The sequence below is a fragment of the Vipera berus genome (genome assembly GCF_964194415.1).
Source record: "Vipera berus genome assembly, chromosome: 4".
Taxonomy (NCBI): Eukaryota; Metazoa; Chordata; class Lepidosauria; order Squamata; family Viperidae; genus Vipera; species Vipera berus.
This window is the reverse complement of record NC_138206.1, coordinates 62,076,003-62,102,884: the sequence shown is the minus strand read 5'-3', so window position 1 is coordinate 62,102,884 and position 26,882 is coordinate 62,076,003. Positions and strand designations below refer to the sequence as shown.

The window sequence follows — 26,882 nt, the reverse complement described above, 5'->3', positions numbered from 1 at the left end:
CTATGAGATTTGAGTTTTAAGTATGCATTTTAAGGAGAAAAAGGTGGACGTTATTCTGAACACATGGACGTTTATCTAATGCATGCAAGATGAAAGAAGGAAACAGATTGTTGCAAGCCTTAGTCTGCACTTCCTTTTCTGAAGAAGAAAAAAGCACATACCATATGATAATCAAACGCACCTCAGACTCACAACAGTTCTCATCATCATCATGGGCAACTGGGTAGAGAATGAGGGACTCTCCATATTTGTCATTGTAAGTACATTCATTGTGCACTTTAAGACTAGTTTTCTCAGAGCTAAAATCCATTTAATTTCATAAAAGCATCTAAAATCTAAACAAAAATGTCTTCCTGTTTTGAATGCATTGTATATATGCAGTATTTTAAGCAAGAAGTGTGTTATAGCTTTAAAAAACAATTAATTATAGAGAACTCTTAATGAAATATGAACTGTTTTTTTTTAAAAAAACACCCACAAGTTTAGTTAAAGGGTGGTAGCAATTTCAGGGTGTGCAAAAGAAATTAGTACCTTTTATAAATTATTATAAATCGTTATGTGAGTAGATGGTCTGTCTATTTAAAATATATATTTCTTGGATTATAATATTTCGTATTGCTTTATTTTTTGTTTTATATCAATTTATTTATGCCTTTAATTGTGTCTTTTTTTCTCCACTAGCTAACTTTGAATGCTTTTTTTGGATACCAGTATGATATGACCAAAGTTCTTTAGGATTAGTGTAAAACTAGGCTGGACCATGAGAACATGGCTTACTGAATTTTTACCCAATTCCTAGAATTTCTAATTATGTATATTTTTGAAGATATTTCCTTCAGAACTAAGTCATTACTTATGTTACTAAAGTAGTCGTATATATAAAAAAAGAAGCTCAGATTTCCAGGGAGATTCCAAAATGTAGATTAGCTTTCTGTGCAACTTTTGAAGCATACTAAAATATAATTAACGTGCTTGATCAGTAAGCAAACAGAGTTAATGACATTGACAATCATTGTTAAAAAAAAATCCTCTACCACCAAGGATAAGATTTTAAGATGTTCCACTTAATTTTGAGAAACCTCGTCCGCATTTAACATTGGTGGGATCAGTCTTTGGGAAAATCAGGGAATAGTCACCATCTTGTCTCTGCTAGTGACATGGAAAAAGGGCCAGTCAGCAACCTGAAACAGTGAAAGAGCCACTCGGAACCGGTTCGCTCACAAAAGGAAAAACTGGGAGCCGCAAAAAATGTGTGCGCATGTGCGTACATGCACGCATGCGCAGAACAGGGTTTGACTGAAGAGTGGAGCCCAGGCGATATATGCACCTACCCTGCATATTTGAGTTGATTGGTTGAACTTTTTTAGTCCCACTTTTTTTTTTGGACTGCACATGGCAGAGGACCGGGAGCCGCAGGAGATGGCTGAAAGAGCCGCATGCGGCTCCGGAGCCGCGGGTTGCAGACCTGTGGGCCAGAATGTTAAGCAGCAACACTGTGGTACTAACAGTAGACCGTGCTCTTTTATTGCTCTGTTAGGTTGAGGATGTGATTTGAAATTTAAAAACAGCAACGCAGTTCTAAGTGTCATCATTTACCTAAAGACCATCATAATATTAAGATACTATTGAAAAGTGCACACTTTGGACTTGGGGAAAGAAGCCCAGCCGGCATGGAATATAATGCAATATAATGGTCTGTACCTATTTGGACTCACTGTTAAATGGAGTTGTTAAAAGTAGAATTAGTTCAAATTGGGGTGCATAATCTTTTGACTTTATTAAGGTAAAAGTAAAGGTAAAGGTTCCCCCGCACATGCGTGCTAGTCGTTTCCGACTCTAGGGGCCGGTGCTCATCTCCGTTTCAAAGCCGAAGAGCCAGCGCTTGTCCAAGGACGTCTCCGTGGTCATGTGGCCAGCATGACTAGACGCCAAAGGCGCACGGAATGCTGTTACCTTCCCACCGTAGTGGTCCCTATTTTTCTACTTGCATTTTTACGTGCTTTCGAACTGCTAGGTTGGCAGAAGCTGGGACGAGTAACAGGCGCTCACTCTGCTACGCGGCACTCGGGATTCGACCCGCCAAACTGCCGACCTTCCGATCGACAAGCTCAGCGTCCTAACCCACTGAGCCACCGCGTCCCTTCATTGACTTTATTACTTTTACCAAAATCTGGACTGGAGTTTCCAGAACCTATTCTGATCACTAGATCTTGCAGTTATAATGGAAGTTCTGAAAATAATTTTACGTCATGTTTTTCTTCTTTCAGCTGGTATGGCTGGGTTTAAATGTTTTCCTCTTTTGGTATTACTACTTAGTATATGCTCAAGGGGAGCCTTACTACTATACAAGAGAACTTCTTGGGGTAAGTCCTATACCACATGCTGTTTTTCCCATGTTTCAGTGAACTTCATCACTGTTCTAATGTTTGTTGGATGTTACTGCTGATTGCAGCTCAAAATGTGCATCTCTGACTTAAATGGCCAGTTCTAACTTTTCAAGGCAAACAGCTCTGGAAAACAGTAATGATAGCTTCTGCAAATCCACAAGAGAAGGCAGGCAAACAACCACATTGAATGCAAGTCTCCCTCCTCAGTTTTTCTTTAGTGGTGTTATGTCTAAAGTCTGTATGGCACTAGGTTGTCAATGCCAGCAGCTTCTCAGGGAACTCCCAGATAGTTAACCAAAGTAGCCATGCATTAATTCCACTAAATTCTATGTTCCCAATTAACTGTATTAATTTTAAGATGCAGATAAAGATAGCTCCAGGAAGTTTATCTGAGTTCTCCCTGAATCTATATGTAATAGTGCTTCAGGCTTAGTCTTCTGGTTCTCTCCTCTGTGATAAATGGGTGTCTCAGTTTATTCTGTATTGATGAGATCTAAAGTTCCTTTGGCTGTATTCACTCCTAACAATGTCTGCTCTCTGTTCATAGTCAATCAACTTCAGTGGTTACCAACTTCAGGATGTGTCATCTGGAAATCCCAGACTTCCTCAGGCAGCTTCAAGCACAAATCTTAAAGTTGCTAAAAGGCTGGGGAATTCTGGGACTTCAAATTCACATATCTTAAAGTTACTATGGTTGAGAAACACTGGTCTCCTCTCTCATAATTTATAGGTTACCAGTAATGTCTCATTTCCCCCCCCCCCAAATTTGACAGTACGTCGCCTTTCTTTCTGTTCTCCATATGACAATTGGATTGATTGAGATCCCACCTGTGATTGCAGCCATTTTCTGTGCAGCTTGCAAAGGTCCAGTTGAACCCTCAATGTTTCTCTTTGCTTTGGGAAAAGACCTGAGGTTAAAACTCTCTTTCCATTAATGCTGGCATAGACAAAATACGTTTTCATTGCTTCTTTTAGCAGGAGACAAACTACTTGAGAGAGCAAAGTTAAACCCAGCCCACCCCAGTGATCCTGATCAGAAGCACTGAAAGTTAGATTTAACTTTTTGCCAGAGATTCTGATGATCGCTTCCTCTGCTGTTAATTTTAATAGACCAAAATCTGAAGGTTCTTTACTGAAAATACATCAGGAAGAAATAATACAGCATGATGTTATGCTGAGAGAGAAAATCTAAATACAATATATAGAGTATTATCGCCCAGCCATCTTCCTCTGTGATAAAAAGACAATCTCTTTTTCTCTGCAATTTTGCAACTTTGTTTCAGCTTGACTGTTATAAAATGCAGCTGTCTGTTAAGCAATCTTAGAAGTCTCTGTTCCACCCATTTCCCCTTTTTATTTTGTCATTCCACTTCATATCTGAATCAATTGTCAAGCAAACCAAATATAGGACTCCTCCTTGTTTAAAAATAATCATTGTAGGATAATAAACCTAAACCACCACCAAAATGAAGTTACTGGAAGTTCTGCTTCATTATTCTCTGTTACATCTATTACAAAGCAGAAGAAACAATGCATGATGCATCAGGACTCATTGTTTCTTCTTCGTTCCTACACACACACACCCAGCTCTGGTGGGATGAATCTGGCACCGGCCACTACCACAAGGGGAGGGTGGTCTTCCGGGAAATATTCTTGGGTGTTGCTTAACAGTATTGCCCCATCAAGAACCTGATACTTCTTGCTTTATGCAGAAATAGGAAGCAGAGTTTGAGCAAGACACAAAGGGAAATAGTAACAACAGTACATTACAAATTCATCTGGTTTAATATTGTCTGCCTGTGTAGATATAGAGCAATGCAGCCTGTATAGCTGGGTATCCAACTGCGGCAACTTTAAGACTTGTAGACTTCAACTACCAGAAATCCCCAGCCAGGTTGGACATCCATGCTGCAGAAAAAACATTTAGTTATTTCTCGCTTCCCCCCCCCCGAGTCTAACAGCAAACAAAAGGGTCTCAAATTACCACAAATCAATAATTTTTGAATTGAGCAGAAATATTTTTAAGAGTGGAGGGAAGAGAAAGTTACTGGATAAGAAGGGTGGGAGCCACAAAACAGATGTAACTGTCAAGAGAGTGCCACAGAAAACAACAAAACCAATGAACAGTCACAGGGGCAGTATGCAATAGTAGTTAGAGTCTCAGGAGACACTCCCCATGTTCCTCTTAAAATACTTTTCTTCCCTAATTGTATTTAAGCAATGCTACCGTGACCTTTTCCCCTATGCTTCATCTTCTGATAACCTTTCTTCTGGGTGAGATGGTCATCCATAGGATCACAGAATAAGCTCTTGCCTCCATAGAAGCTTTGAATTTAAATGTCACTCTGTCTCTCAGAACCATATTGTGACCTTCAGTTAGCATCAGTTAGTCCAGGGGTTTTTTTGTCATAGAATGCTCAGAACGGAGTTCCGGCACCTTTTTGGATGGAACCTTGTAGGATAGGCAATGCGGGTTGTATGATGTGTGAGTTCCGGCACCATTTTCTTTTACAAAAAAAGCACTGAGTTAGTCTATGTTAGGCCAACAATGCAAGGTTTCTGGTGTACATTAATTTGCAATTGGTGTTTGATTCAGACGTAATCCTATTTTTCCTCACATTCATATATATTGCAATAGGTTTTTGTAAATGGCACCCCAGAAGCCCGTGACTTTTCAGATGTTGCTAAAATACAATTCCCAGTATCCCTTTCTATTAATCGTATTGGCCAGGTCTGCTGAGAATAGCTCCAATAACACCCACAGTCCCTATACAGTTTTAATGTTCATTCTCCCTTTTCTGCAGGGAACCCAGTCCATAAGGGCTTTTAGTTCTATTTCAATGCATCCTTAAATGATATTGCTTGACTAATTGTGATCCCATTGTCTGATTTTAGCCTTATTTGGCATTGGCCCGGGCACCTGCAGCATGTCTGAATTTCAACTGCCTATTAATTCTGCTTCCTGTCTGTAGAAATCTGCTTTCCTTTCTCAGAGGCTCAAGCGCAGTAAGTATTTGCTATTATTAATGGGGGAAAAATATTCATCCAAAGCAAATGAGGGTTGTCTTCTATTCTTTTAATTTTGTATATTACCTACTATTAATGCAAATGTTGTGGTAGTGAATGAAGTTTCTCTGAAGATGATGTTCTGACTTCTTTGCACAGCTAAAACATGAGACTATTCAGAGCAGACTCATTGAAAAAGACTCTTGTGCCCACCCAGTTACTGATCGGGTCAGACAACATATTAAACCAGGATTTTCTTAATCAGTGTGGCAAATCAACTATTGTGACCTGGTTAGATATAAAGCTAAACCACACTAAGCTATGGTTTCTTTTAATCATGATTTTCTGAACAATTCATGACTACTTCCAGTCTTAAATACGAGCAATATGATCAGACTTAAAAAGCTATTTCTGATTTGTGTTTTCAACTTTTAAAAGTATTATTTCCTCATATCTCATTGATTGCAAGGGAAAATCAGTATTCTCCAAACTGGGCATCTATAGGAGTGTGGACCTCAATTTCCAAAATTCTCAGAAGGATAACGCTGTCTGGTGAATTCTCGAAACTGAAGTCAATATATCTGAAGAATGCCCAGGTCAGGGAATGCTGCAAGGAGGCACAAAAACCAAACTAGGGATAAGCAGAAAGTACAAACTGGTCCTAATTTAAAATTATCCTAAACCAATAACATACAAAGAGCTCAATTGAATGTCAGAATAGCTTCTATGGGGTAGCCATTGGAGAAGGAAAGTAAAGTGAAACAAGATATGCCAATCTTCTAATGTAATTAAATTAATGTTTCACAAATTAGGATCTACACTGTCTCAGTGAATTTCAAATTGGATGCCATATTTAAGCTTTTGAAAAAATATTGAAAAAAACTGGATAAGATAGATAATTTTGTAAAACAAATGCTGAAGTTACAAAACAAATCTCTGGAGAAATAAACTAATGACAGAATGGACATCTTAGAGCAGAGGTCCCCAACCTTTCTAGGTTGGCGGCTCGGAGGGAAAGGAAGGGGAAGGCATGGGGCCACATGTACGCACGTGATGTAAATGGGGGCGGTGCGAGTGTGTGTGTGTGTGTGTGTGATGCTGTGGGTGGGGCTAGTGCCCGTGCAACACTCAGGGCAGTGCTAGGGGGGGGAGTGTGCACACTGGCCAGCCATTCACACGGCCTGGTGGCCAAGAGGCCACAGCCTGGTAGTGGGCTGTAGCCCACAGTTTGGGGACCCCCGTCTTATAGAATAAATAGGAAACTGGGGATATAGAGTTGGAAAGAGGAATGGATAATTAAGCTCTGCTGGAGCTTAGAGAAAAAGAATTTATTTGAGATTTAGAGCCATTCCAGAAATTCCAGGACAATGTTAGAAGAAAGGCTGTTCAAGTTTTGGCAGATTTTTTAGATTGGCAAGAAGATGAGACTGGAGAGGAGATTAATGAAGATCAACATACAATCAAGACTAAAGACATTTCTGTTGGATTGATGGACAAACAATTGAAAAGAGTGTTTTACTCTATTGTTATGTATGATAATGGTGGTGAGTCTTTTATATGCCCAATGGTGGAAAGACTCAATAATACCTACAATGGAAGAATGATTAGTAAAGTTGATGGTAGTGGCTGAGATTAATGTAAGTTTCATTTATATCTGTTGTAAAAGAAGTCAGAAGTCATTCTCTATTTTTTATATTTCTGATTATTTTTATTTTGTTACACTTTTGTTCTCTCTCTTTCTGTTTCTTTACTCTTTTTTCTTATCTTTTTCTTATTATTAGTTCTTATTATTTATTTATTTTATTTATTTATTTTATTACATTTATATACCGCCCTTTCCCGAAGGACTCAGGGCAGTTTACAGGGTGATTAAAAAACAGAGATACAAAAGTTAAAAACAGATTTAAAAAATTATATTCGTCCCTGCATAAATAAAACCCCAGTTAAAATTAAGATTAAAACTAAAATTAAAATTCTCAGCCTGGGCCAGAGAGCTCGAAGAACCAGGTCTTCAGGTCCCGGCGGAATGAACGGAGGTCGGGGGCAGTCCTCAGCTCCACTGGCAGCTGGTTCCAAAGGGCAGGCGCACCCACTGAGTCTTTACGTTTAGTCTTTACCTTTCAGTCTTAAAATATGATAGTTATTTTTTTAAAAAAGAAAGAGGTATTCTTGGATACTGTGGTCCCAAATGATGAAAATCCTGGTCAGTTATTACTAGCATCTTACCTATGATTAGAAATAAAGTAAGAACATTGAATAAAATTGGTAGAATATCTTTATAATGCCAGTAGTCTTGATGCAGTATTCTGTGCTTACTGAATTTCAAGGCTGCTTCATATAAAACACATTGTAAATATGTCTAAATATGAAGTTACTGGGATATGAACTGCTATATCAGAGCTACAGTAAAGGTCATAGCTGACACAGTAGTGCAGAGATGTCAAACTGGCGGCCCACAGGCCAGATGCGTCACACACAAGCCACGCCCACCCTGGCTCCGCAAAGGCAGAAAAATGTCATAATACATGATACCCGTTTAACATTTATTCACTAATGTAAACTGCAAGAAATCACTTTTTGCCATAGGATCCCTTGTGTCCCTAATAAAAATAATGGATTCAGAGGGAATACAACTTTTCCAGAATGAATTGAAAACAATATACCCAGATGTCTAAAACATCCACTAACAGCACATACATTTAGTCCAGATTGAACTTCAATTTAATGCTCCTTAACTACTCCATAATTGTAACATATATTGTTTTAGCACTTCCATTGTCCATCCAGATGAATACAAAAGGAGATATGGAAATGATGATAACTTAAAGCTAGAAGAGGAAAACGGTCAAGTTACTTATAACCGAAGGCACTTTCGCAGCCAAGGCCTCCTCATTTGATCAGGCCTGAAACAGATTCAGTGGAGGCAGGGTAGTGACTGGCAGGGGAATCAGCAAACATTATGAGACATCGTTTTCAGTAGCAGCCAAGAATGGGTAGATAGCACTTCAAGCTCAAAAGAGAGAACCAGGAGAGACAGATTGTATTGTCGTATTTCACTTTTTCTTCTGAATCTAGTGTTGCTCAGTGCGTGTCAGAAGACAGTTGGACAGAAATCTCACATTTCACAAACTGGTGGCCTGGATGATTGCACTACATACTGGTGGGTGTTCCAAAGTTCTATTTTATTCAAAGTCTCATCAATTTAATGAACAAAACTCATACTAAAAGAACACGTTTCTGGAAAGGCATGAGAAGTAAAGAAGACAAAACATTTATTAAACTGAAAGAAGAGAATATTTGTAACTCAGGATTGGGTTGTGGGGTCCTTAGTGCTCTCTGAGCTTAGTTGTTTTCTTGCAGATGTTTCATCACCACAGTAGGCAACATCATCAGTGCTAGGCCATTTGCTAAACCATAATACAGTTGGATATAGAATGAACTTAGCTACTGTGTTTTATAAACCATGGTTTTTAACCAGTGGTGGGATTCAAATATGTGAACAACCAGTTTTCTGTGTGGATGCTGCTTCTGGAAGTCCGTTCTGGGCCTGGGCAACAAAAAATTAGCTACTGGTTCTGCCAAAGTGGTGCAAACTGGCTGAATCCCACCACTGTTTTTAACTTTCTCTGCTGTACAAATCCAATCATAGTCAACAAATTATGATTAAGTAAGCCATGGTTTAGTACAGTATATAAACCCAGATTATAATGCTGAGCAACTACCAAACCTGTAGAGGATGAATGAAAGAGAAGTTTATTCTGTATATTATATTTAATTTTAGATGCCTCAGGTCATCAATTCTTATACAAAATATTAAAAATAAATAACTGTGAACTTTTTGGTTTAAAAGAAAGTAGAAAGAAGAGGAACATAATTAATCTTGATACAAATTTATTGGGGCTTTAGAAGTTTTTTGTTATTGTGAACATGTTCTAGAAAGATATCTTTTTCATGACCTGTCAAATTCCTTCATCATTAAATGCACTTATTCTGCCTTGCTGTCAAAGTTCTTGGGCTATTATTTTATATTTATTTCCAAACATTTAATGTCTGCTTTTTCAAATTTTGCACAAAACCATTCACAGTTTAATTTTTAAAAAAATCACCTCATTACAACAGGAGAAAAATAATGCAATTAAAATAACTACGTATGCAACTTATTGTAAGAGTAGAAACAAAATGAGCTGAATCTGTAAAGTATGTGTCTTATAGATTAGTTTTTGTTTTATAGGATGTTTCAGTTTTCAAAATAGTTAGCAAAAAAGGCACCTTCTCATATGAAAAAAAGAATTTGAAAAGTGATTTATCTCTTTAATGTGTTAATATATTTTTCTATCCCATTTTTTATTTATTTTCTATTTTTTGCCAGCAATCCATACAATTGCACATTTATTTAATGTTGAAAGATTGGTGGATGCACGCACTGAAGGAAATGGAAGCATTAAGGCTGCATTGTCTGATCTGGGTGATCAGTCAGGCGAAAGTTATCTGAATTTTGCCAGAGAAAAAATTTCGGTAAGGAGATGGGAAAAAAACCAGAGGATTATTGTTTCTCAGGCATGCATACAGATAGATTTTATTTTTCCCTATAATCATCACTACCCCTAACAGAAAGCTTTTTCTTGGGGATATTGTTTCTCAGCTTTGGAGCAAGAGAAGTTATGCAACTCTGTCAGAATAGATGTGCTTGATGTGTTTATATCAACCTGCTTTTTCCTTTCCAGAACCCTATCGGTGGCCTCTATGTGGCATTTACAACTTTGGCTGGCCTCAGTGGCGTTATCATTACACTGTGTCTAATACTAATTATCACATCATCCACCAAAACCATTCGCAGATCATACTTCGAAGTATTCTGGTTTACTCACCATCTCTTTGTGTTTTTTTTTGCTGGTCTTGTCATCCATGGATTCGGGTAAGTTTCTGCACTTATTCAGGTATTACATTCAAGAACTGCCTAGAGACGGTATCAAAGGGGCTATCTTAGGATGATCTATCAGAATAATAAATGACTATAGTCTGTAATAGAATTATTTTTAACCTGATAGCTTTAGACCAGGAGTCCCAAACCCCAGTCTGTGGACCAGCACCGATCCACTGCGTGCCAGAAATCGGGCTTCGCAAACAAGCAAAGTCCCATCTGCAGGATGCAGGTAGCACATGAAACCACGTGCCCTCCAGTCTGCAGGTAGCACATGAAACCACGTGCCCTCCAGTCTGCAGAAAAAACTTTCTCCACAGAACTGGTCCCTGGTGCCCAAAGGTTGGGGGCACCTGCTTTAGACTATAACTCCCAACTGGTCATGCAGTCTGGGGCTGATGGAGTCATAATTCAAAATAACCAAATGTGAGCTCCTGAAACAACTAATATGAATGGGCTTCTTTCATAACGTTTTGCTTTTTAACACTGAACTTGAAGATATATGTAATTGGATCGGTGGTTGTTGTTTGAAACATGCAACTGTTTAAATTACATTGCCCATATGTGTAGCTAAAATATAGGTATATAAATTAAAATTACTTAATAAGCAATAAAACATACTGTTACTTCACACATTGTACTATGACACAATGTTTGTTCATTCTGATTTAGTGTGATGTATAAACCACAATGTGTGGTGTGTTTAACATACCATGATTACACCATAGCTTGGTATGAATGAAATATGATGAGTGCCTATCATGGAAAATATATATATCAATACATATATATTTCATTATTATGTTGTTTTCAGAATTAGTGGAAAATATTCCGGTCATGCTTTAATTGCTGTGGATGTTTTTACAATGCATCAATATTGTTTCTACAAATGCTTGGTGTTATTTGCAGAAGAATCGTTCGTAGGCAGACCGCTGAGAGCTTAGAGGTGCATAAACCAGAAAATTGTGCCACAAATTACACAGTCTGGGGGGAAATATCTTCATGTCCTAAACCACAGTTTGCTGGAAATCCTCCCATGGTATGATCTCTTGCTTCCTTGTTAAAAATAATAATATTACACAGCTGGAAAGACTGCTGAATTTTTAATGTTAATGATAGAGTTTGCTGAATGAAAGGAAAGTTAGAGAAAACAGTTGCGGGTTCAATCATAACTTATATGAACACCATTATAAATATTTGATGTAAACATCTTTTCATTCATATGTTCAAGAGTAGTTTCAGACGAAGGACAACATCTCTCTTAGCAGAAATAGACTTCTGAAATAGAGATTTGAGAAAGTTGCAGTTTCCTACTAACCAAATACTGTAAACTTTTGCAGACAACAAACTTATCTATACAAGAGGGCTATACAATCAGCCAAGTCCAATTGCAGAACTGACACATTCTGGTACATACAAAGCAGCCATCTTTCTATTTAAGAGAACGAGTGGATTCACATCTTGTGCTAAATCATAAAGTGATTGAGTTTTAGTTTAGCATGTGGTATGTACTTAGCTACTGTGGTTTGAAAACCATGGTTTCAGTTGAACCATGTTAGAGGAATTCACGGAATAGTGTCATGTGTGAACATTAAGAAAAGTTGAACAATTCTTCATTCTCCTTTTACTCATTCTGTTGACAGACATGGAAATGGGTCGTTGGCCCTATGATTCTGTATGTTTGTGAGAGACTGGTGAGGTTTTGGCGCTCACAGCAAAAAGTGGTTATTACAAAGGTAAGAGTCATGCCACTCAAAATGTTAGTCATTTTGTTGCCACCTTATCATCAGTGATACCTACAGATAATGAGACCCAATGCTGGGAAGAAACTTCCAAATTAATCATCAAAATATTTAATATATTTATTTGGAAGTCTCCTCCTAGCATTAATATATTTAACAGTTAATCATCATGGAAGTAACTTTTTCATTCAAAACATTATTCTAAATAAAGATTGGAATACCTTTTGTTACTTCCTTTATCAAACTTGTGTTAACTTAGGACAAACTTTCAGTTGCTCTGGCCTTCTGAGAATTTTATTTCTTGTGTCAGGTTGTCACACATCCTTTCCAAACCTATGAGCTCCAGATGAAAAAGAAAGGCTTTAAGATGGAAGTTGGACAGTACATTTTTGTCAAATGTCCTGATGTGTCTGTACTGGAATGGCATCCTTTCACATTGACTTCGGCCCCTGAAGAAGATTATTTCAGCATTCACATACGTGTTGTAGGGGACTGGACAGACGGTTTGTTTAAAGCATGTGGCTGTGACAAAGAACAACTCCAAGAAGCTTGGAAACTTCCTAAGTATGTACTCATAATCATAATAATCCTATTTTCTATCTATGAAATATCATGTTATAAAGTGTCAATCATAAAATTAAGTTTGGACCCTTTCAGTGTTTGTTGTTGTTAGTTGCGAAGTCATGTCTGATCCATCGCGACCCCATGGACAACCTTCTTCCAGGCCTTCCTGTCCTCTACCTTCTTCTGGAGTCCATTTAAGCTCACGCCTACTGCTTCAGTGACTCCATCCAGCCACCTCATTCTCTGTCTTCCCCTTCTTCTATTGCCCTCAATCTTTCCCAGCATTAGGCTCTTCTCCAGTGAGTCCTGCTATTCACTATCAAAATAGGGGGAAAATCTTAAATGGCTTAATTGTACTATGAAAGATTAGATATTCCTTGACACAAAGAGATGAGTTTATCAGCACTGGGAACTCAAACAAGAGTGCATTACAATTATTATTATGGCTTGTCACACAGTCAGCCAGATGTTTAGGTGGAGTTTTATCCACCTATCAAGTCCTTCCAAAGGACCTGGGATAGGCAGATGTTTGTTCAATGAATTAAAGGTATTGTGGATGTAAGCTGTTGCAGTAAAGCTGCCTGGGATAGGCAGATGTCATTGCTTGATGGTCTTAAAGGTTTTATTGCAGGATATAAGCTGTTCCAAATAAAGCTGCCTTTTACAACTGGTTTTGTCAGTGCCAATGTGTTCAAGTGGTGTCCAGAAGTTTTGGGATTGCACCCAAGGTGCCTATTATTGGTACTATCTTTGCTTTATTATTATGGACTCTGATCACACCTAAAATAAAGTAACACAATTCTTCAAAATATGAAATAGTCCCTAAATAGAATAAGGTTGGCTTCAGCCTGGTGGTAAATTATCATAGTATGACTCAGCAATAATCATTCAATAAAACAATAAAATCTGAAATTTTATCTTCACATTCTAGGATAGCTGTAGATGGTCCCTTTGGTACTGCTAGTGAAGATGTGTTCAGTTATGAAACTGTGATGCTTGTTGGAGCTGGCATCGGGGTTACCCCTTTTGCATCAATCCTCAAATCTGTGTGGTACAAGTACTGCAATAATGACATGGACCTAAGACTCAAAAAGGTATGTCCCTGATCTGTTCCTGAGCATTCAACATTTGTTTTCTAGCATTCGATAGCATATATAAAAACGGTGATCTATATACAATCAGCTGTAATTCATTCATGAGTATGTCTATGTGCAAAACTAGTACTTCACATCCAAATGTTCTCCACCCTTCTTCATCTTTATCAGATGTCCTGAACTTTACAATTTCCAATTAATATGGCTGAGTTGAAGAAGACAGATTTATATTATGATGTGATGCTTAAATATATATAGGGAGAGAGACTGCGTAAGTTAGGAATTGTCCTCACTTGTCTCTCACTATAGCATAAACTTGTCCCAATAACTGTTTTTTTTTCTGCTATGTTCTCATATTTCTTTTATTTTACCCCAGCTAATATCAAAAGCAGATTAACGTAATCATTTTTTTCATGATTTTAAAACAGTGTTTCTCCCTTTTTCTAACATAATTTGCTATGAAAAAAATTAGCCATTCTTCACTGACTATTTGGTTGCTGATGCAGTTAGCAATTGGCATTTGCCATCTCCTATTGCTCCAGGCATAATAACAAAAAACTTCCAAAGTTGGAATGGCACTTTCTCAAGGGAACTAAGTTAAATGATAACATGAAAATTGGAACTGCATGTAACTCTTATTGGCCAGTCACAGACATTTCTAGTGAGTCAGAAATAGTAATAATAAGAACAGTGAAAAAATATGGACTCACAAAATCCTTATTGGTAAAAGCCACAGAAAAGCAGCAATGCTTACAGAGGTGTCAAAATCAGGAAGACCCAGATGACAGGGACTACTTATTCTGGCTTAGTGAGCCTGAACATCTGCCTGAGTGATGTCTGACACTTATCAGGTATTCAAGCTCACTTTAAGTAAGAGTTTAATGTTCTTTGGAAAATGCATTAGACTGGCTTTTTGATCCCTTGAAAGAATGATAATCAGGACAGTTGAAACTGGGAAAGACAGCTGGGTTTTTCCAGTTGTATGTTGATGTTTCTGTTACCTGAATGAAAAAAATCAACTCATATTTTAAATATTTCTGTTCCTTTTACTTTTATGCTAGGTTGATATCTACATTATTATAGCCAAAGGGTTGTCATATGTGGGTTTAAGGGGAAAAAAGTGAACAAATTCACCTAACTAAAGAGGATCTAATAATGTGAACATGTTCAATTTTATTCCTTCCAGATCTATTTTTATTGGCTCTGCCGAGATACCCATGCCTTTGAATGGTTTGCTGATCTCTTGCAATCAGTGGAGACTCAAATGCAAGAAAAGAATCAGACAGATTTTCTCAGCTACAACATCCATCTTACTGGCTGGGATGAATCTCAGGTAACTATTGAATCAGAGCAATTGAATTTTTAGGAAAGGCAGTCAATCACTGCATAAACCCTGTGCCAGTGATGGTGAACCTTTTAGAGACCGAGTGCCCAAAAACTGCCCCGTCCCCCCACCCCACCCACTCTGCCCCCACCCTCCCGCAGGGCCACTCACCGCCTCCACAGCCTGCCACAGCATATCACCCAGGCAGCCCAGCAGCGCCATGGCATCATCTGCATGTGATGGGGCGCGAGCACTGAATCTTGTCCCCGCTGCCCAGCTGCCATGTCCTTGGCTGCACTGCTCTGCGCAGGCTGCACCCGGTGGCAATTCTCCTCCAGGAGGGAGACTGCTGGTGAGGAGGGGGCTGTGGGGAGAGGTGGGACTGTGGTGACAGCATGCGTGCCCACAGAGAGGGATCTGAGTGCCCCCCTCTGGCACACGTGCCAAAGGTTTGCCACCACTGCCCTATGCAGTGGGATCTGGATGGTGGGACCAGATCCAGAGTTGCTATTGCCAGAGTTGCTACTGCCCATGAATCCAACAGGGTCTTATTGACCATTTTCACTAGTTGTCACATTAGGAATTCCACCACTGAGGCACCACCACAAATATTTGAAAAGTAAACAACGACAGATGGTGGCAGATCTAGATATACCAACAGATCGGCATTTTCTCATGGATAATTGCGATCACACTTTTCTAAGACTGAAGTGTTATTGTTGAGAATCAAAGGCAAGTGGGTATCAACAAACATTCATGCAAAGCATTCAAGCAAGCATATTTATTACAGCAATGCAAATCTTTTTAAAAAGGCTCTTCGGAGTGCATGGGAGTGTGTATGAAGCTGCTTTTTGAGAGGTTGATGCAGCAGTTAGCAGCATCTTTTTCCAGGCAAGCATGGCTGCTTCAAAAACTGCTTCAAAAGCTGCTCCAGTTGTCTTCTCATGCATATAACAGTAACAGTCATTCTGTTGAGTCGTGCTTGTGCAGGGAAAACTAGGAACAGTTTCCTGGGGCGGGGGGGGAGGAAAGAGCTGTGCGTATACAACAGAAAGAGCAGCTTGGAAGCATTATGCATTCTGAAGCACTTCTCTCAAAATATTTGCATAGCTCTCATATCTGTAAAAACAAGTGTTTTGGTCGTGTGGGTATATGTGTTACCAATGAAGGAGAATATTTGTAGCTCAGGTTTGCAATGAGGTACTCTCTGAGCTTGCTTGTTTTCTTGTAGGTGTTTCAGTAGAAGATATCATATGATTTTTATTCAAGGAGAGAGGCTTTCTACTCGTTCCTTCATCTATTATCTGAATTAGAAATAAGTAAATTATATACTGTATGTTGATTATATGCCATTAAGTCCCTGTCAACTCTAAGTGACTACAGAGATAAGATTTTCTCCATGGAAATGATATATTTTAAGTGGGATTAGTGCAATGTTATCTTTGCATGACAGATTTTTGTTTCAACTCCTTGTTTCTGAGGCTAGCAGCCTTTTGAAAGACATATAGTATGACTCAGTTCTTTCTGAAAGTATAGGAAAATTTCTATTTCTTCCCTCTAATTTAAAAGAAACCCTTCAAATTTGGCTTACTATATGCATGCTAGCTACAAGATTATTAGGAGAAAGACTTGTCATTTGAAGAACAAAGATGAATAGTTTTTCTTTTAAAGGAAATCGAAGATGGTGGAGAGGCAGCAAAGGCTGTAAAGAGCTCCTCCAAAAGTAAAAGTTTTATTTTATTTTATTTTAAAGGAAATCAGTGTAAGCTGTGGTTGTGATTTATACAGTCTAGAACCCCACTTTGAGGGAGATGGGTGGTTTAGAAATATGAAAAATAAATAAAATAAAAGAAATGTATTATGTTTCGGTTATTTTTAAAATGACTGTGGGGTAGAATAAGGTAGAATGAAAATTATCCGCATGAAGATGACTGCAGTTCAGTAAATGTGCAGGAGTTTTAAGGTGCTTGTCTTCCATGCTGGATAGAAATAAAACCAGCTTAAGAAATTGCTCTTCAGATTTGGCAACAAAGGCAGCCAGGTATTCTGTCTAGCAATATTTTCTTTGATTAGTAGACTGCCCTGATCTTTTATCCCTCTCATCCATCTCGGAAAATAAGCACCGGTTAGTTTCATTTCATGTATGTAGATCTTTTGGGAGAGCCTTCCTTGATTGACATTCCTTCATTTTCAACACTTTCCTACATCCACTGGTCGATCAGAGTTTTACCAATCTTCTTGACATTTGAGCTCTACTGGAACTTTTATCAATTTCACTCAGTTAAAAAGAAGAAAGTCCATCATTTGAACCCTCTACTTGTAAACCTGTCAGAAGAAACAAAAAATGTCTTGGGTTTGTTGGTCACTATTTTTTTAACCCCTTCATGGATTACTGCCTTGTCGTGACGAAGGGGCTTGCATAATTCAATGAAGCTATGAGCTATGCCGTGCAGGGCCACCCAAGACGGACAGGTCATAGCCAAGAGTTCTGACAAAACGTGATCCACTGGAGAAGGAAATGGCAACCCACTCCAGTATCTTTGCCATGAAAACCCTATGGACAGTACCAAAAGACAAAACGATATGACGCTGGAAGATGAGCCCCTCAGGTCGGAAGGCGTCCAATATGCTACTGGGGAAGAGCAGAGGGCTAGTACTAGTAGCGCCAGAAAGAATGAAGCGACTGGGCCAAAGCCGAAAGGACGCTCAGCTGTGGATGTGTCTGGTGGTGAAAGGAAAGTCCGATGCTGTAAAGATTTTTTCTCCACAGGAACCTGGAATGTAAGATCCATGAATCAAGGAAAGCTGGACGTGGTCAAACAAGAGATGACAAGACTAAACATTGACATCTTAGGCATCAGCGAACTAAAATGGACAGGAATGGGTGAATTTAATTCAGATGACCATCAGGTATACTACTGCGGGCAAGAATCCCTCAGAAGAAATGGAGTAGCCTTCATAGTTAATAAAAGAGTAGGAAAAGCAATACTGGGATACAATCCTCAAAATGACAGAATGATCTCAGTTCGAATCCAAGGCAAACCATTCAATATCACAGTAGTCCAAGTCTATGCCCCAACCACCAGTGCTGAAGAGGATGAAATTGACCGGTTCTATGAAGCCCTACAGCACCTTATAGAACTAACACCAAAAAATGATGTCCTTATCATCATGGGGGATTGGAATGCTAAAGTAGGAAGCCAAAAGATAACTGGAATAACAGGCAAGTTTGGCCTTGGAGTACAAAATGAAGCAGGGCACAGGCTGATAGAATTTTGTCAAGAGAATACGATGGTCATAGCAAACACTCTTTTTCAACAACCCAAGAGACGGCTCTACACATGGACATCACCAGACGGTCAACACAGAAATCAGATTGACTATATGCTCTGCAGCCAAAGATGGAGAAGCTCTATACAGTCAGTAAAAACAAGACCAGGAGCTGACTGTGGCTCAGACCATGAGCTTCTCCTTGCAAAGTTTAGGCTTAAACTGAAGAAAGTAGGGAAAAGCACTAGGCCACTCAGGTATGAATTAAATCATATCCCTGTCGAATATACAGTAGAGGTGACAAATAGATTTAAGGAATTAGATCTGATAGACAGAGTGCCTGAAGAACTATGGACAGAGGTTTGCAACATTGTACAACAGGTAGCAACCAAAACCATCCCAAAGAAAAAGAAATGCAAGAAAGCAAAATGGCTGTCTGAGGAAGCTTCACAAATAGCTGAGGAAAGGAGGGAAGCGAAAGGCAAGGGAGAAAAAGAAAGATACGCCCAATTGAATGCAGAATTCCAGAGAATAGCTAGAAGAGATAAGAATGCCTTCTTAAATGAACAGTGCAAAGAAATAGAAGAAAACAATAGAATAGGGAGGACCAGAGATCTTTTCAAGAAAATTGGAGAGATGAAGGGAACGTTTAATGCAAAAATGGGCATGATAAAGGACCAAAATGGCAGGGACCTAACAGAGGCAGAAGAGATTAAGAAGAGGTGGCAAAATTACACAGAAGAACTATACAAGAATGAGCTTAACGTCCCAGATAATCACAATGAGGTGGTCACTGACCTCAAGCCAGACATCCTAGAATGTGAAGTGAAGTGGGCCTTAGAAAAGCTGAGCAACAACAAAGCTAGTGGAGGTGACAGTATTCCAGCTGAGCTATTCAAAATCTTAAAAGACAATGGAGTAAAAGTGCTACACTCAATTTGCCAGCAAATTTGGAAAACTCAACAGTGGCCACAGGATTGGAAAAGATCAGTTTACATTCCAATTCCAAAGAAAGGCAGTGCCAAAGAATGTTCAAACTATCACACCATTGCACTCATTTCTCATGCTAGCAAAGTCATGCTTAAAATCCTACAAGCTAGACTTCAGCAGTATGTGGATCGAGAACTACCAGAAGTACAGGCAGGATTTCGAAGAGGCAGAGGAACTAGAGATCAAATTGCCAACATACGCTGGATCATGGAGAAAGCTAGAGAGTTCCAGAAAAACATCTACTTCTGCTTCATTGACTATGCTAAAGCCTTTGATTGTGTGGATCATAACAAACTGTGGCAAGTTCTTAAAGAGATGGGAGTACCAGACCATCTTATTTGTCTCTTGAGAAACCTATATGCGGGTCAAGAAGCAACAGTGAGAACTGGACATGGAACCACTGATTGGTTCAAAATTGGGAAAGGAGTCCGGCAAGGCTGTATACTGTCGCCCTGCCTATTTAACTTATATGCAGAGCACATCATGAGAAAGGCAGGGCTAGATGAATCAAAAGTTGGAATTAAGATTGCCGGAAGAAATATCAACAACCTAAGATACGCAGATGATACCACTCTAATGGCAGAAAGTGAAGAAGAACTAAAGAGCCTCTTGTTGCGGGTGAAGAAGGAGAGTGCAAAACTTGGGTTGAAACTTAACATTAAGAAAACCAAGATCATGGCATCTGGCCCTCTCAATTCCTGGCAAATAGATGGGGAAGAAATGGAGGTAGTGACAGATTTTATTTTCCTGGGCTCCAAGATCACTGCAGATGGGGACTGTAGCCAAGAAATTAAAAGACGCTTGCTCCTGGGGAGGAAAGCCATGGCAAATCTAGACAGCACACTAAAAAGCAGAGACATCACCCTGTCAACAAAAGTGCGTATAGTCAAGGCTATGGTCTTCCCAGTTGCAATGTATGGCAGTGAAAGTTGGACCATAAGAAAGGCTGAGCGCCAAAGAATTGAGGCCTTTGAACTATGGTGCTGGAGAAGACTCCTGCGAGTCCCTTGGACTGCAAGGCGATCAAACCGGTCAGTCCTAGAGGAGATCAATCCTGACTGATCTTTAGAAGGCCAGATCCTGAAGCTAAAACTCAAATCCTTTGGCCACCTAATGAGAAGGAAGGACTCACTGGAGAAGAGCCTAATGCTGGGAAAGATTGAGGGCAATAGAAGAAGGGGACGACAGAGAATGAGGTGGCTGGATGGAGTCACTGAAGCAGTAGGCATGAGCTTAAATGGACTCCAGAAGATGGTAGAGGACAGGAAGGCCTGGAGGAATGTTGTCCATAGGGTCGCGATGGGTCGGACACGACTTCGCAGCTAACAACAACAACAACAACATTTTTTTAAAAAAACAACTCATTACTGCATCAAAGAAAAAGAAAAAAAACACAGAGGTTCAAAACCCATCAGGGGACAGTACCTTCAGAATTGACCAGGACAAAATGGTCAAAAGGGAGTGGCCATTTCTACCACAATGCATAGTAGCCAAGTGGTGGGGAGTCATTTGCCAACAATTAAATGAAATACTCCAAAAGACCCATAAATGCTGCTTGTGCAACCTGAAGTAAGACAATACTATTTTTTGATGCAAAGCAAGGAACATTGGGTTGTTTGCAATAATTAGATCAAAAATGACATCGTGCATTCTTAGCCTCAAGAAGCAGTATACTATACTCACATTAGGGCAAGCCATCTTAGGAAATATTGAGAGGCTTCTTCCTTAGTTTTTCCTCCAATGTATAAAGTACATATTTGTTAGTTTGGTGTTAGTTTTTCTCTGCTTTTTTGGATACTATTGGGTTATTTGGAGGTTATCATCCGGAACCCACCTCTCCCTTTCTCTCTTTTAAATTGAACACAGTAGCTCTGCTTATATTTCCCAATTTATTTTCTTCAAATGGAAGTTGTACTGGTTTTCAACCTCTGTGGGTTGCGCTGGCTAGGAATTGCAACTGGAAGACAAAATATTACATAACAATCTTCTAGTTTGTTACAAAAAGTTACCTAACAATCTTCTAATAAGGCCATTTCTTGCTTTTAATTTTCTAGGCGACTCATTTTACAATGCATCATGATGAAGAAAAAGATGTGATTACAGGCTTGAAGCAGAAAACTCAGTATGGAAGACCAAACTGGGAAAATGAGTTCAAAACAATTGCAGGCCAACATCCAAAGTAGGTTTTTTGTGCAATTATTAAATTTTATTATATCGATATATCATTACTTTTGTTTTATTGGTGTAGTAAGTGGTGGTTCCTGTTAATTTTTGCCATTTTAGACTTTGTGCAAAACCTATAGTGGGATCTACAGTTGAAGTTGTCAGGTGTGAAAGATCAAACCCATGCATTAAGGTTCAATTTAATTGATTGATTGATTGCTAAAAGCTTATGCACAGGAATCTTTTCAACTAAGGTCAGCACCTGGCTATAGTTAGATAAAGATAATGGTAATCGAGGGGGGATTGGACTTAGTTTGTGGTTACATAACGATTTTAGGCTGATCCCTCCTTTTACTCCTCTGCCAGTGCTTCTCCTATAGAAGGGGGGGGAGGATTTAAGAGACTGGCTAGCCTGAAATCACTGAAGGGGAAGAAGTGATATAAAGCAGATTTCCCCCCCCCAAAAAAAACCTTGGAGTGCTCATCCACTTATTCAGTAGTGAATCTAGCAAGATTCTTGTTAATAGGCAAGTAGCAATGAAGTTACTGTTCTGATCAGCTTAAGTGTCATTCTGGTTCCTTGCAGCTGACACAACCTGAGAATGTTGCTACCAGTGTTAAAGGGTGAATTTACCTTATGAGAATTTTGATAAACATAAGGCTGTGCATATTATAATGCTTGTAACACAGTTAAGTTTCCTGTTGAATATTCCTACTTATATTATGTACCACATTTAGAACCTAAATTCCTGTTTTTCTCTTTATACCTTCAGTTCCAGGGTTGGTGTTTTCCTGTGCGGACCTGAAAATTTGGCTGAAACTCTAAATAAAATGTGCATCAATAATTCAGAAGCTGACCCAAGAGGCATACACTTTATATTCAACAAAGAAAATTTCTGAAGACGTATTTACAAAATTTAATTCAGCCACGGCTGAATTAATTGCAATTGATGAGAAATTAATATTTCTTTGGAATTTTGTTAAAAGTTTCAGGTGTATTTGATATTATGTACTCTAGAGGAAGAATATGCAGTTTTAAACTGATCCTTTTTTAATCCCATGGCAAGACTTCTTGAAAGGTTTAGGATATATTAGGATTGTCAAATAGAGATTGAGTTCATATATTGTGTTAAACCATAAGGGGATTTGCTTTGTTTTAGGTTTGTGTTGTAATCCAAATATACTGAGGATTACCGATTAAGGTTTATGGCAAGCAATGTACTGCAATTTAGGCAATGTGCAGACTATGGACTCTTTTGACTCCCCCAGCCTGCCGAAATCTGATCAAGAGTTAATTCCTTATTCAACCACAGAATTCATTGAGTGATTTTGAACCACTCACTGTCTCTCAGTATCACCTATCTCAATAGGTTGCTACTGGTAAACAAAGGACAGAGAGTGTATGCAAGCAGCACTAAAACTATAGCCCAAATACTCTAAGTCAGGGGTCCCCAACCCCCGGTCCTTGGACCAGTACCAGGCCGCGGCATGCCAGCAACTGGTCTGCACAAACAAGCAAAGCCCCATCTGGAGGATGCAGGCAGCACACAAAACCACACACCTTCCAGTCCTCGGAAAAACCTCTCTCCATGGAACCGGTCCCTGGTGCCCAAAAGGTTGGGGACCTCTGCTCTAAGGTGCTCAGTTACAATGTCTCACTCATTATAAATCTCTTGAGGCTATATAATTATTTTTTTTGCAATCACTGCTTCAAGCACTTAAAGATGCATCTGGTGTGACTCCTAGAATAGAAATAGCACACCTCAGTGGAGACAGGATTACTAATGTTCACCTTTGGCTTAAATGTCATTTCTTCCCAGCAGGACTAATTCTATTAGTTCTGGTAGACCGATTTCAATTTTCCTGCTAAAACTAATGGTGCAGAAACCGACTCACTATGGCTTACATGCAAACTGTTCTTCTTGGAATATTCTCAAATTAGGAGAATTATTAGAGAAAGGGTTTAAAATGCTGAATATCAGAATGAGATTAGCCATATTCCAATCCACATTAGAGTTTGTATAATATATCCCAGATGGAAATCAAGAAGATATCTAGTTGTACTAGTTTCTGCTGCCTGTTAAAGAGCATTTTAGAGCTCAATTTATTATCTTACTCTGCACACTTCTTAGCTCATATGTTTAAAAGAACTTGTCCTTGCAGGAAATATTTTATTAAGACCATCTAATGTTTGCTACTACACTGGTCTGATTACCAGGGCAATTGGTAAATGATGATTGTTCCTGATATAATTAACTGGGCAAAATGAAAATGTTCTTATTGCCTTCTTCTTGTTAAAATTATGTAATATTGCTAACGTTGCCAAATTTTGCATAGCAGCAATAAGATTGGCAGACAAATAACTAACACGCCTGGATATAGAAAAAACAATTGAAGGATCTGAGGGTTTTTTTAACCATTATCATTGATTGGTTAGTGCAGGGGTAGGCAACCTCGGCTCTTTTATGACTCATGGACTTCAACTCCCAGAATTCCTGAGTCAGCATAGCTGACTCAGGAATTCTGGGAGTTGAAGTCCATGAGTCATAAAAGAGCCGAGGTTGCCTACCCCTGGGTTAGTGCTTAATTGCATACTTACCCAGATCACTGTTTGAACAAATTTATTTCCAGTTATTAATTTTATGAAATCCTAGCACTGTGGTGGCGAGCCTATGGTACAGGTGACACAGGTGGCACGCAGAGCCCTCTCTGTGGGCACACATGCCGTTGCCCCAGTCCTAGGCCTTCAGCTGGGTTTTATAAAAGCTTTTTGCGGCTGTGTACAAAAAAAAGGTTCAATCAATCAATCAATTTCAACTTCTCGCGGGGAAAAAAAAGTTCTCGCAAAGTTGGAATAGATTGATTGAACTTTTTAGTCCCACCCAGACTGCCTTTACCACTGCAGCCACGCACACCCAAAGGGCCACGCACACCAGGCACCCGATGATACATAAGTGGGTTTTGGGTTGCAGTTTGGGCATTCGGTCTCTAAAAGGTTTGCCATCACTGTCCTAGCAGTTTGTTATAAAATCTACTGGGATCTATTGGTTTGCTGAAATGTACTTTTAATATACTAATAAGCCACTAGTTTAGCATTTAGTAAATATATTTCTTAGCAGTATTTCACTACTAAAACTATTAATACAGTACTTCTTAACCTCTTAAATGTTATTTTCCTTAGTATCCATTAACTGAATTCATATTCTGCTTTAGCACTGCTTATTTGTATTTTATGCACTCATTTACTTGTATTTTATGTACTCTTTCTGTTCTTCTTAATCCTTTTTCATATTTTATAATTTTTGATGTAAAGATGAATAAAATACTAGTCAATGAATTATGAATGTGCTTTTTCCTAGTTGGGAGTCAAGGAAAGAAAAGGGTGATATGATAGGAAACAGTTCAAACTGATGAGAAAATACTTCATTGAATGGCAATATTTTCTTTTACTCCTAATTGTGATAAATAAAACAAGAATAAGGTCTGATTTGCACAATAGGAAATAATTAAATTTTGATGATTTTAATAGAACAGTTTCCTCAGGAAAATAATAGTGCAACTTAAATCGAAACTTGACTGAAATGTGTTCAGTATTTTAAATTTTTATAATGTCAACAATTTTGGAACATCATACAATATAATAAAATGCTGGTATAGTGTGTTCCTTCCAATGCCATTTATGCATGTCTATTTAGAGTTCAGTAGCAGTATATTCTGGATTCAAAGGTTATTGATATAGAGTTCTACAAAGTATGTAAATAAGTGCAGCATAAAGCATATAATACAAATAAAACTCTTCTTTTCACATTATTAAAAGTTTATTAGTACTTTTTAGTGTATTTTCTTAAAATAAATGCTATTTTTTCCAAATATGTTAACATGGGAGTACTGCATTATGGGAATATTATCTTGGATTCTTTGAGAATGTGATAAAGATGGCAGATGAAGTTTTCCTGTTTAAACTTTCTACTTAAATTGAGAGTTCTGCTTCAGTAAAATTTGTTATTTTCAATTTATTAAAACAGTCACACACAACTAACTTCCTTCTGCTTCCCAGATTTCTGATTTATTATGTTTAATGTTAAATAAAAATAATTTTAATTCAACTGTGTACATGAGAGTAATTTTGCAAAAATTAAAGATTATTGTATAATGCTTATCATAGAGATTTTAAACACACCCAAAATTTGGTTTTCCCCTAACTTTTATAAGTGTGTTGCTTGCTACCTAGGGTTACCAGATGTCCAGTGAATGGAATATGTCTTAAAATCAAATATAATTTGAGTGTCTTTTTATTTATTTTTTACTGTTTTCACAACAGTATTTATTCAAACTTTCATGTGTTGTGACTTTGTAAATTGTCTGCTCCCTTCTTTCCCTCATCCATCAATAGACTTCATAGCCTAGATTTATATTATTTCCTGATTCAAACAATCAGTTTCAATCCAGCACCTTCAAATCATTGTGGTCTGTAGATCACATGACGTGTAATACATTTGTATGGTGAAATTTGAAAAGTGCATCATTCAATATTATTGGTAGCATGGTTCTTGAAAATAAAGATTTGTTGGAAGAATATTACAATTGAAAACCAGCCTGTAATAGTATGAAAGAATGATCTTGAGAGTCTAGGTGAAGACATGCTGCCTAGGGTAGGGGTCCCCAACCCCTGGTCTGCAGACCGGTACTGGGCTGCAGGCACTTAAGAACTGGGCTGCACAGCTGGGGGTGCGCTGAAAGCGCCTCCAGGAATGTGGCAAGTCTGCAGGAGTCTGGGCAGGGGTGGGAGAATGGCAGTGCAGAAGCCATCTTGCTTAGTGCAAGGTCCTCCGACAGATGCAACATCTGAGCTCCACATCCTTCCTCCTCTCCCTCTTCCTGCTGTCTCTCCTTCTGCCTCCTACTTCTCTTCTTCCTCCTGCTTCTTCTTTCTCCTCTTCTTCCTCACTTTCCTCCTCTCCCATCCCCAGGTAGGCTCATGCTCCCTTCGTGCAACTCTCCAAGTTTGGAAGACAAACGCACGCCAGCCCAGCTTGCAACCAGGGATTCCCCCAGTTGAAAGAAAAGTCTTCATTGTGGTTCAGTCCAAGCTGGGAATAAACATGGCGACTGCTTTAGGAAGAAGGTTGTAGTTTATTGAAAAGGAGAGCCAGACAGGAAGATGTCTCTGGCAGAAAAGAAGAGTGAGTACATGTAGGGAGTGGGTTTTTATAACCTCTGGAGCCTTTTGTTTGGAGTTGTTCCTGTGGCATGAACTTTGACCTTGATGACTCTTAGATTTTTGGTGTGAGGGGTTGTTGATTTTAGGTGTCTTTGTCTTCTTAATCTTCTAGCTGGGGGCTTCTAACCTTTCTGGATTGTTTACATCTGCATTTTTATAGAGCTGGTTTCTGCTTGGGGGAGGGAGATTGGGGCTATTAA

General features: G+C 38.8%; 1 protein-coding gene across 2 annotated transcripts; it reads left to right on the top strand.

Annotated features, from left to right (window-relative positions):
* The first annotated feature begins 210 nt into the window (after positions 1 to 210).
* CYBB (cytochrome b-245 beta chain) lies at positions 211 to 25,560 on the top strand. 2 transcript variants are annotated; one of them, XR_014026246.1, is made up of 14 exons: positions 211 to 256; positions 2,268 to 2,363; positions 5,283 to 5,393; positions 8,469 to 8,553; positions 9,763 to 9,908; positions 10,118 to 10,308; positions 11,224 to 11,353; positions 11,958 to 12,050; positions 12,367 to 12,620; positions 13,552 to 13,714; positions 14,901 to 15,047; positions 21,353 to 21,477; positions 22,235 to 23,893; positions 24,022 to 25,560. XR_014026246.1 is itself a non-coding variant. In XM_081326337.1 (13 exons), the coding sequence occupies exons 1-13, from the start codon at positions 212 to 214 to the stop codon at positions 22,359 to 22,361; spliced, it is 1,713 nt and encodes a 570-aa protein (XP_081182463.1). In that variant the 5' UTR covers position 211; the 3' UTR covers positions 22,362 to 25,560. The 2 variants fall into 2 exon arrangements, 1 of the variants encoding a protein (XP_081182463.1); XM_081326337.1 differs by having other exon boundaries at positions 22,235 to 25,560.
* The last annotated feature ends 1,322 nt before the right edge of the window (positions 25,561 to 26,882 follow it).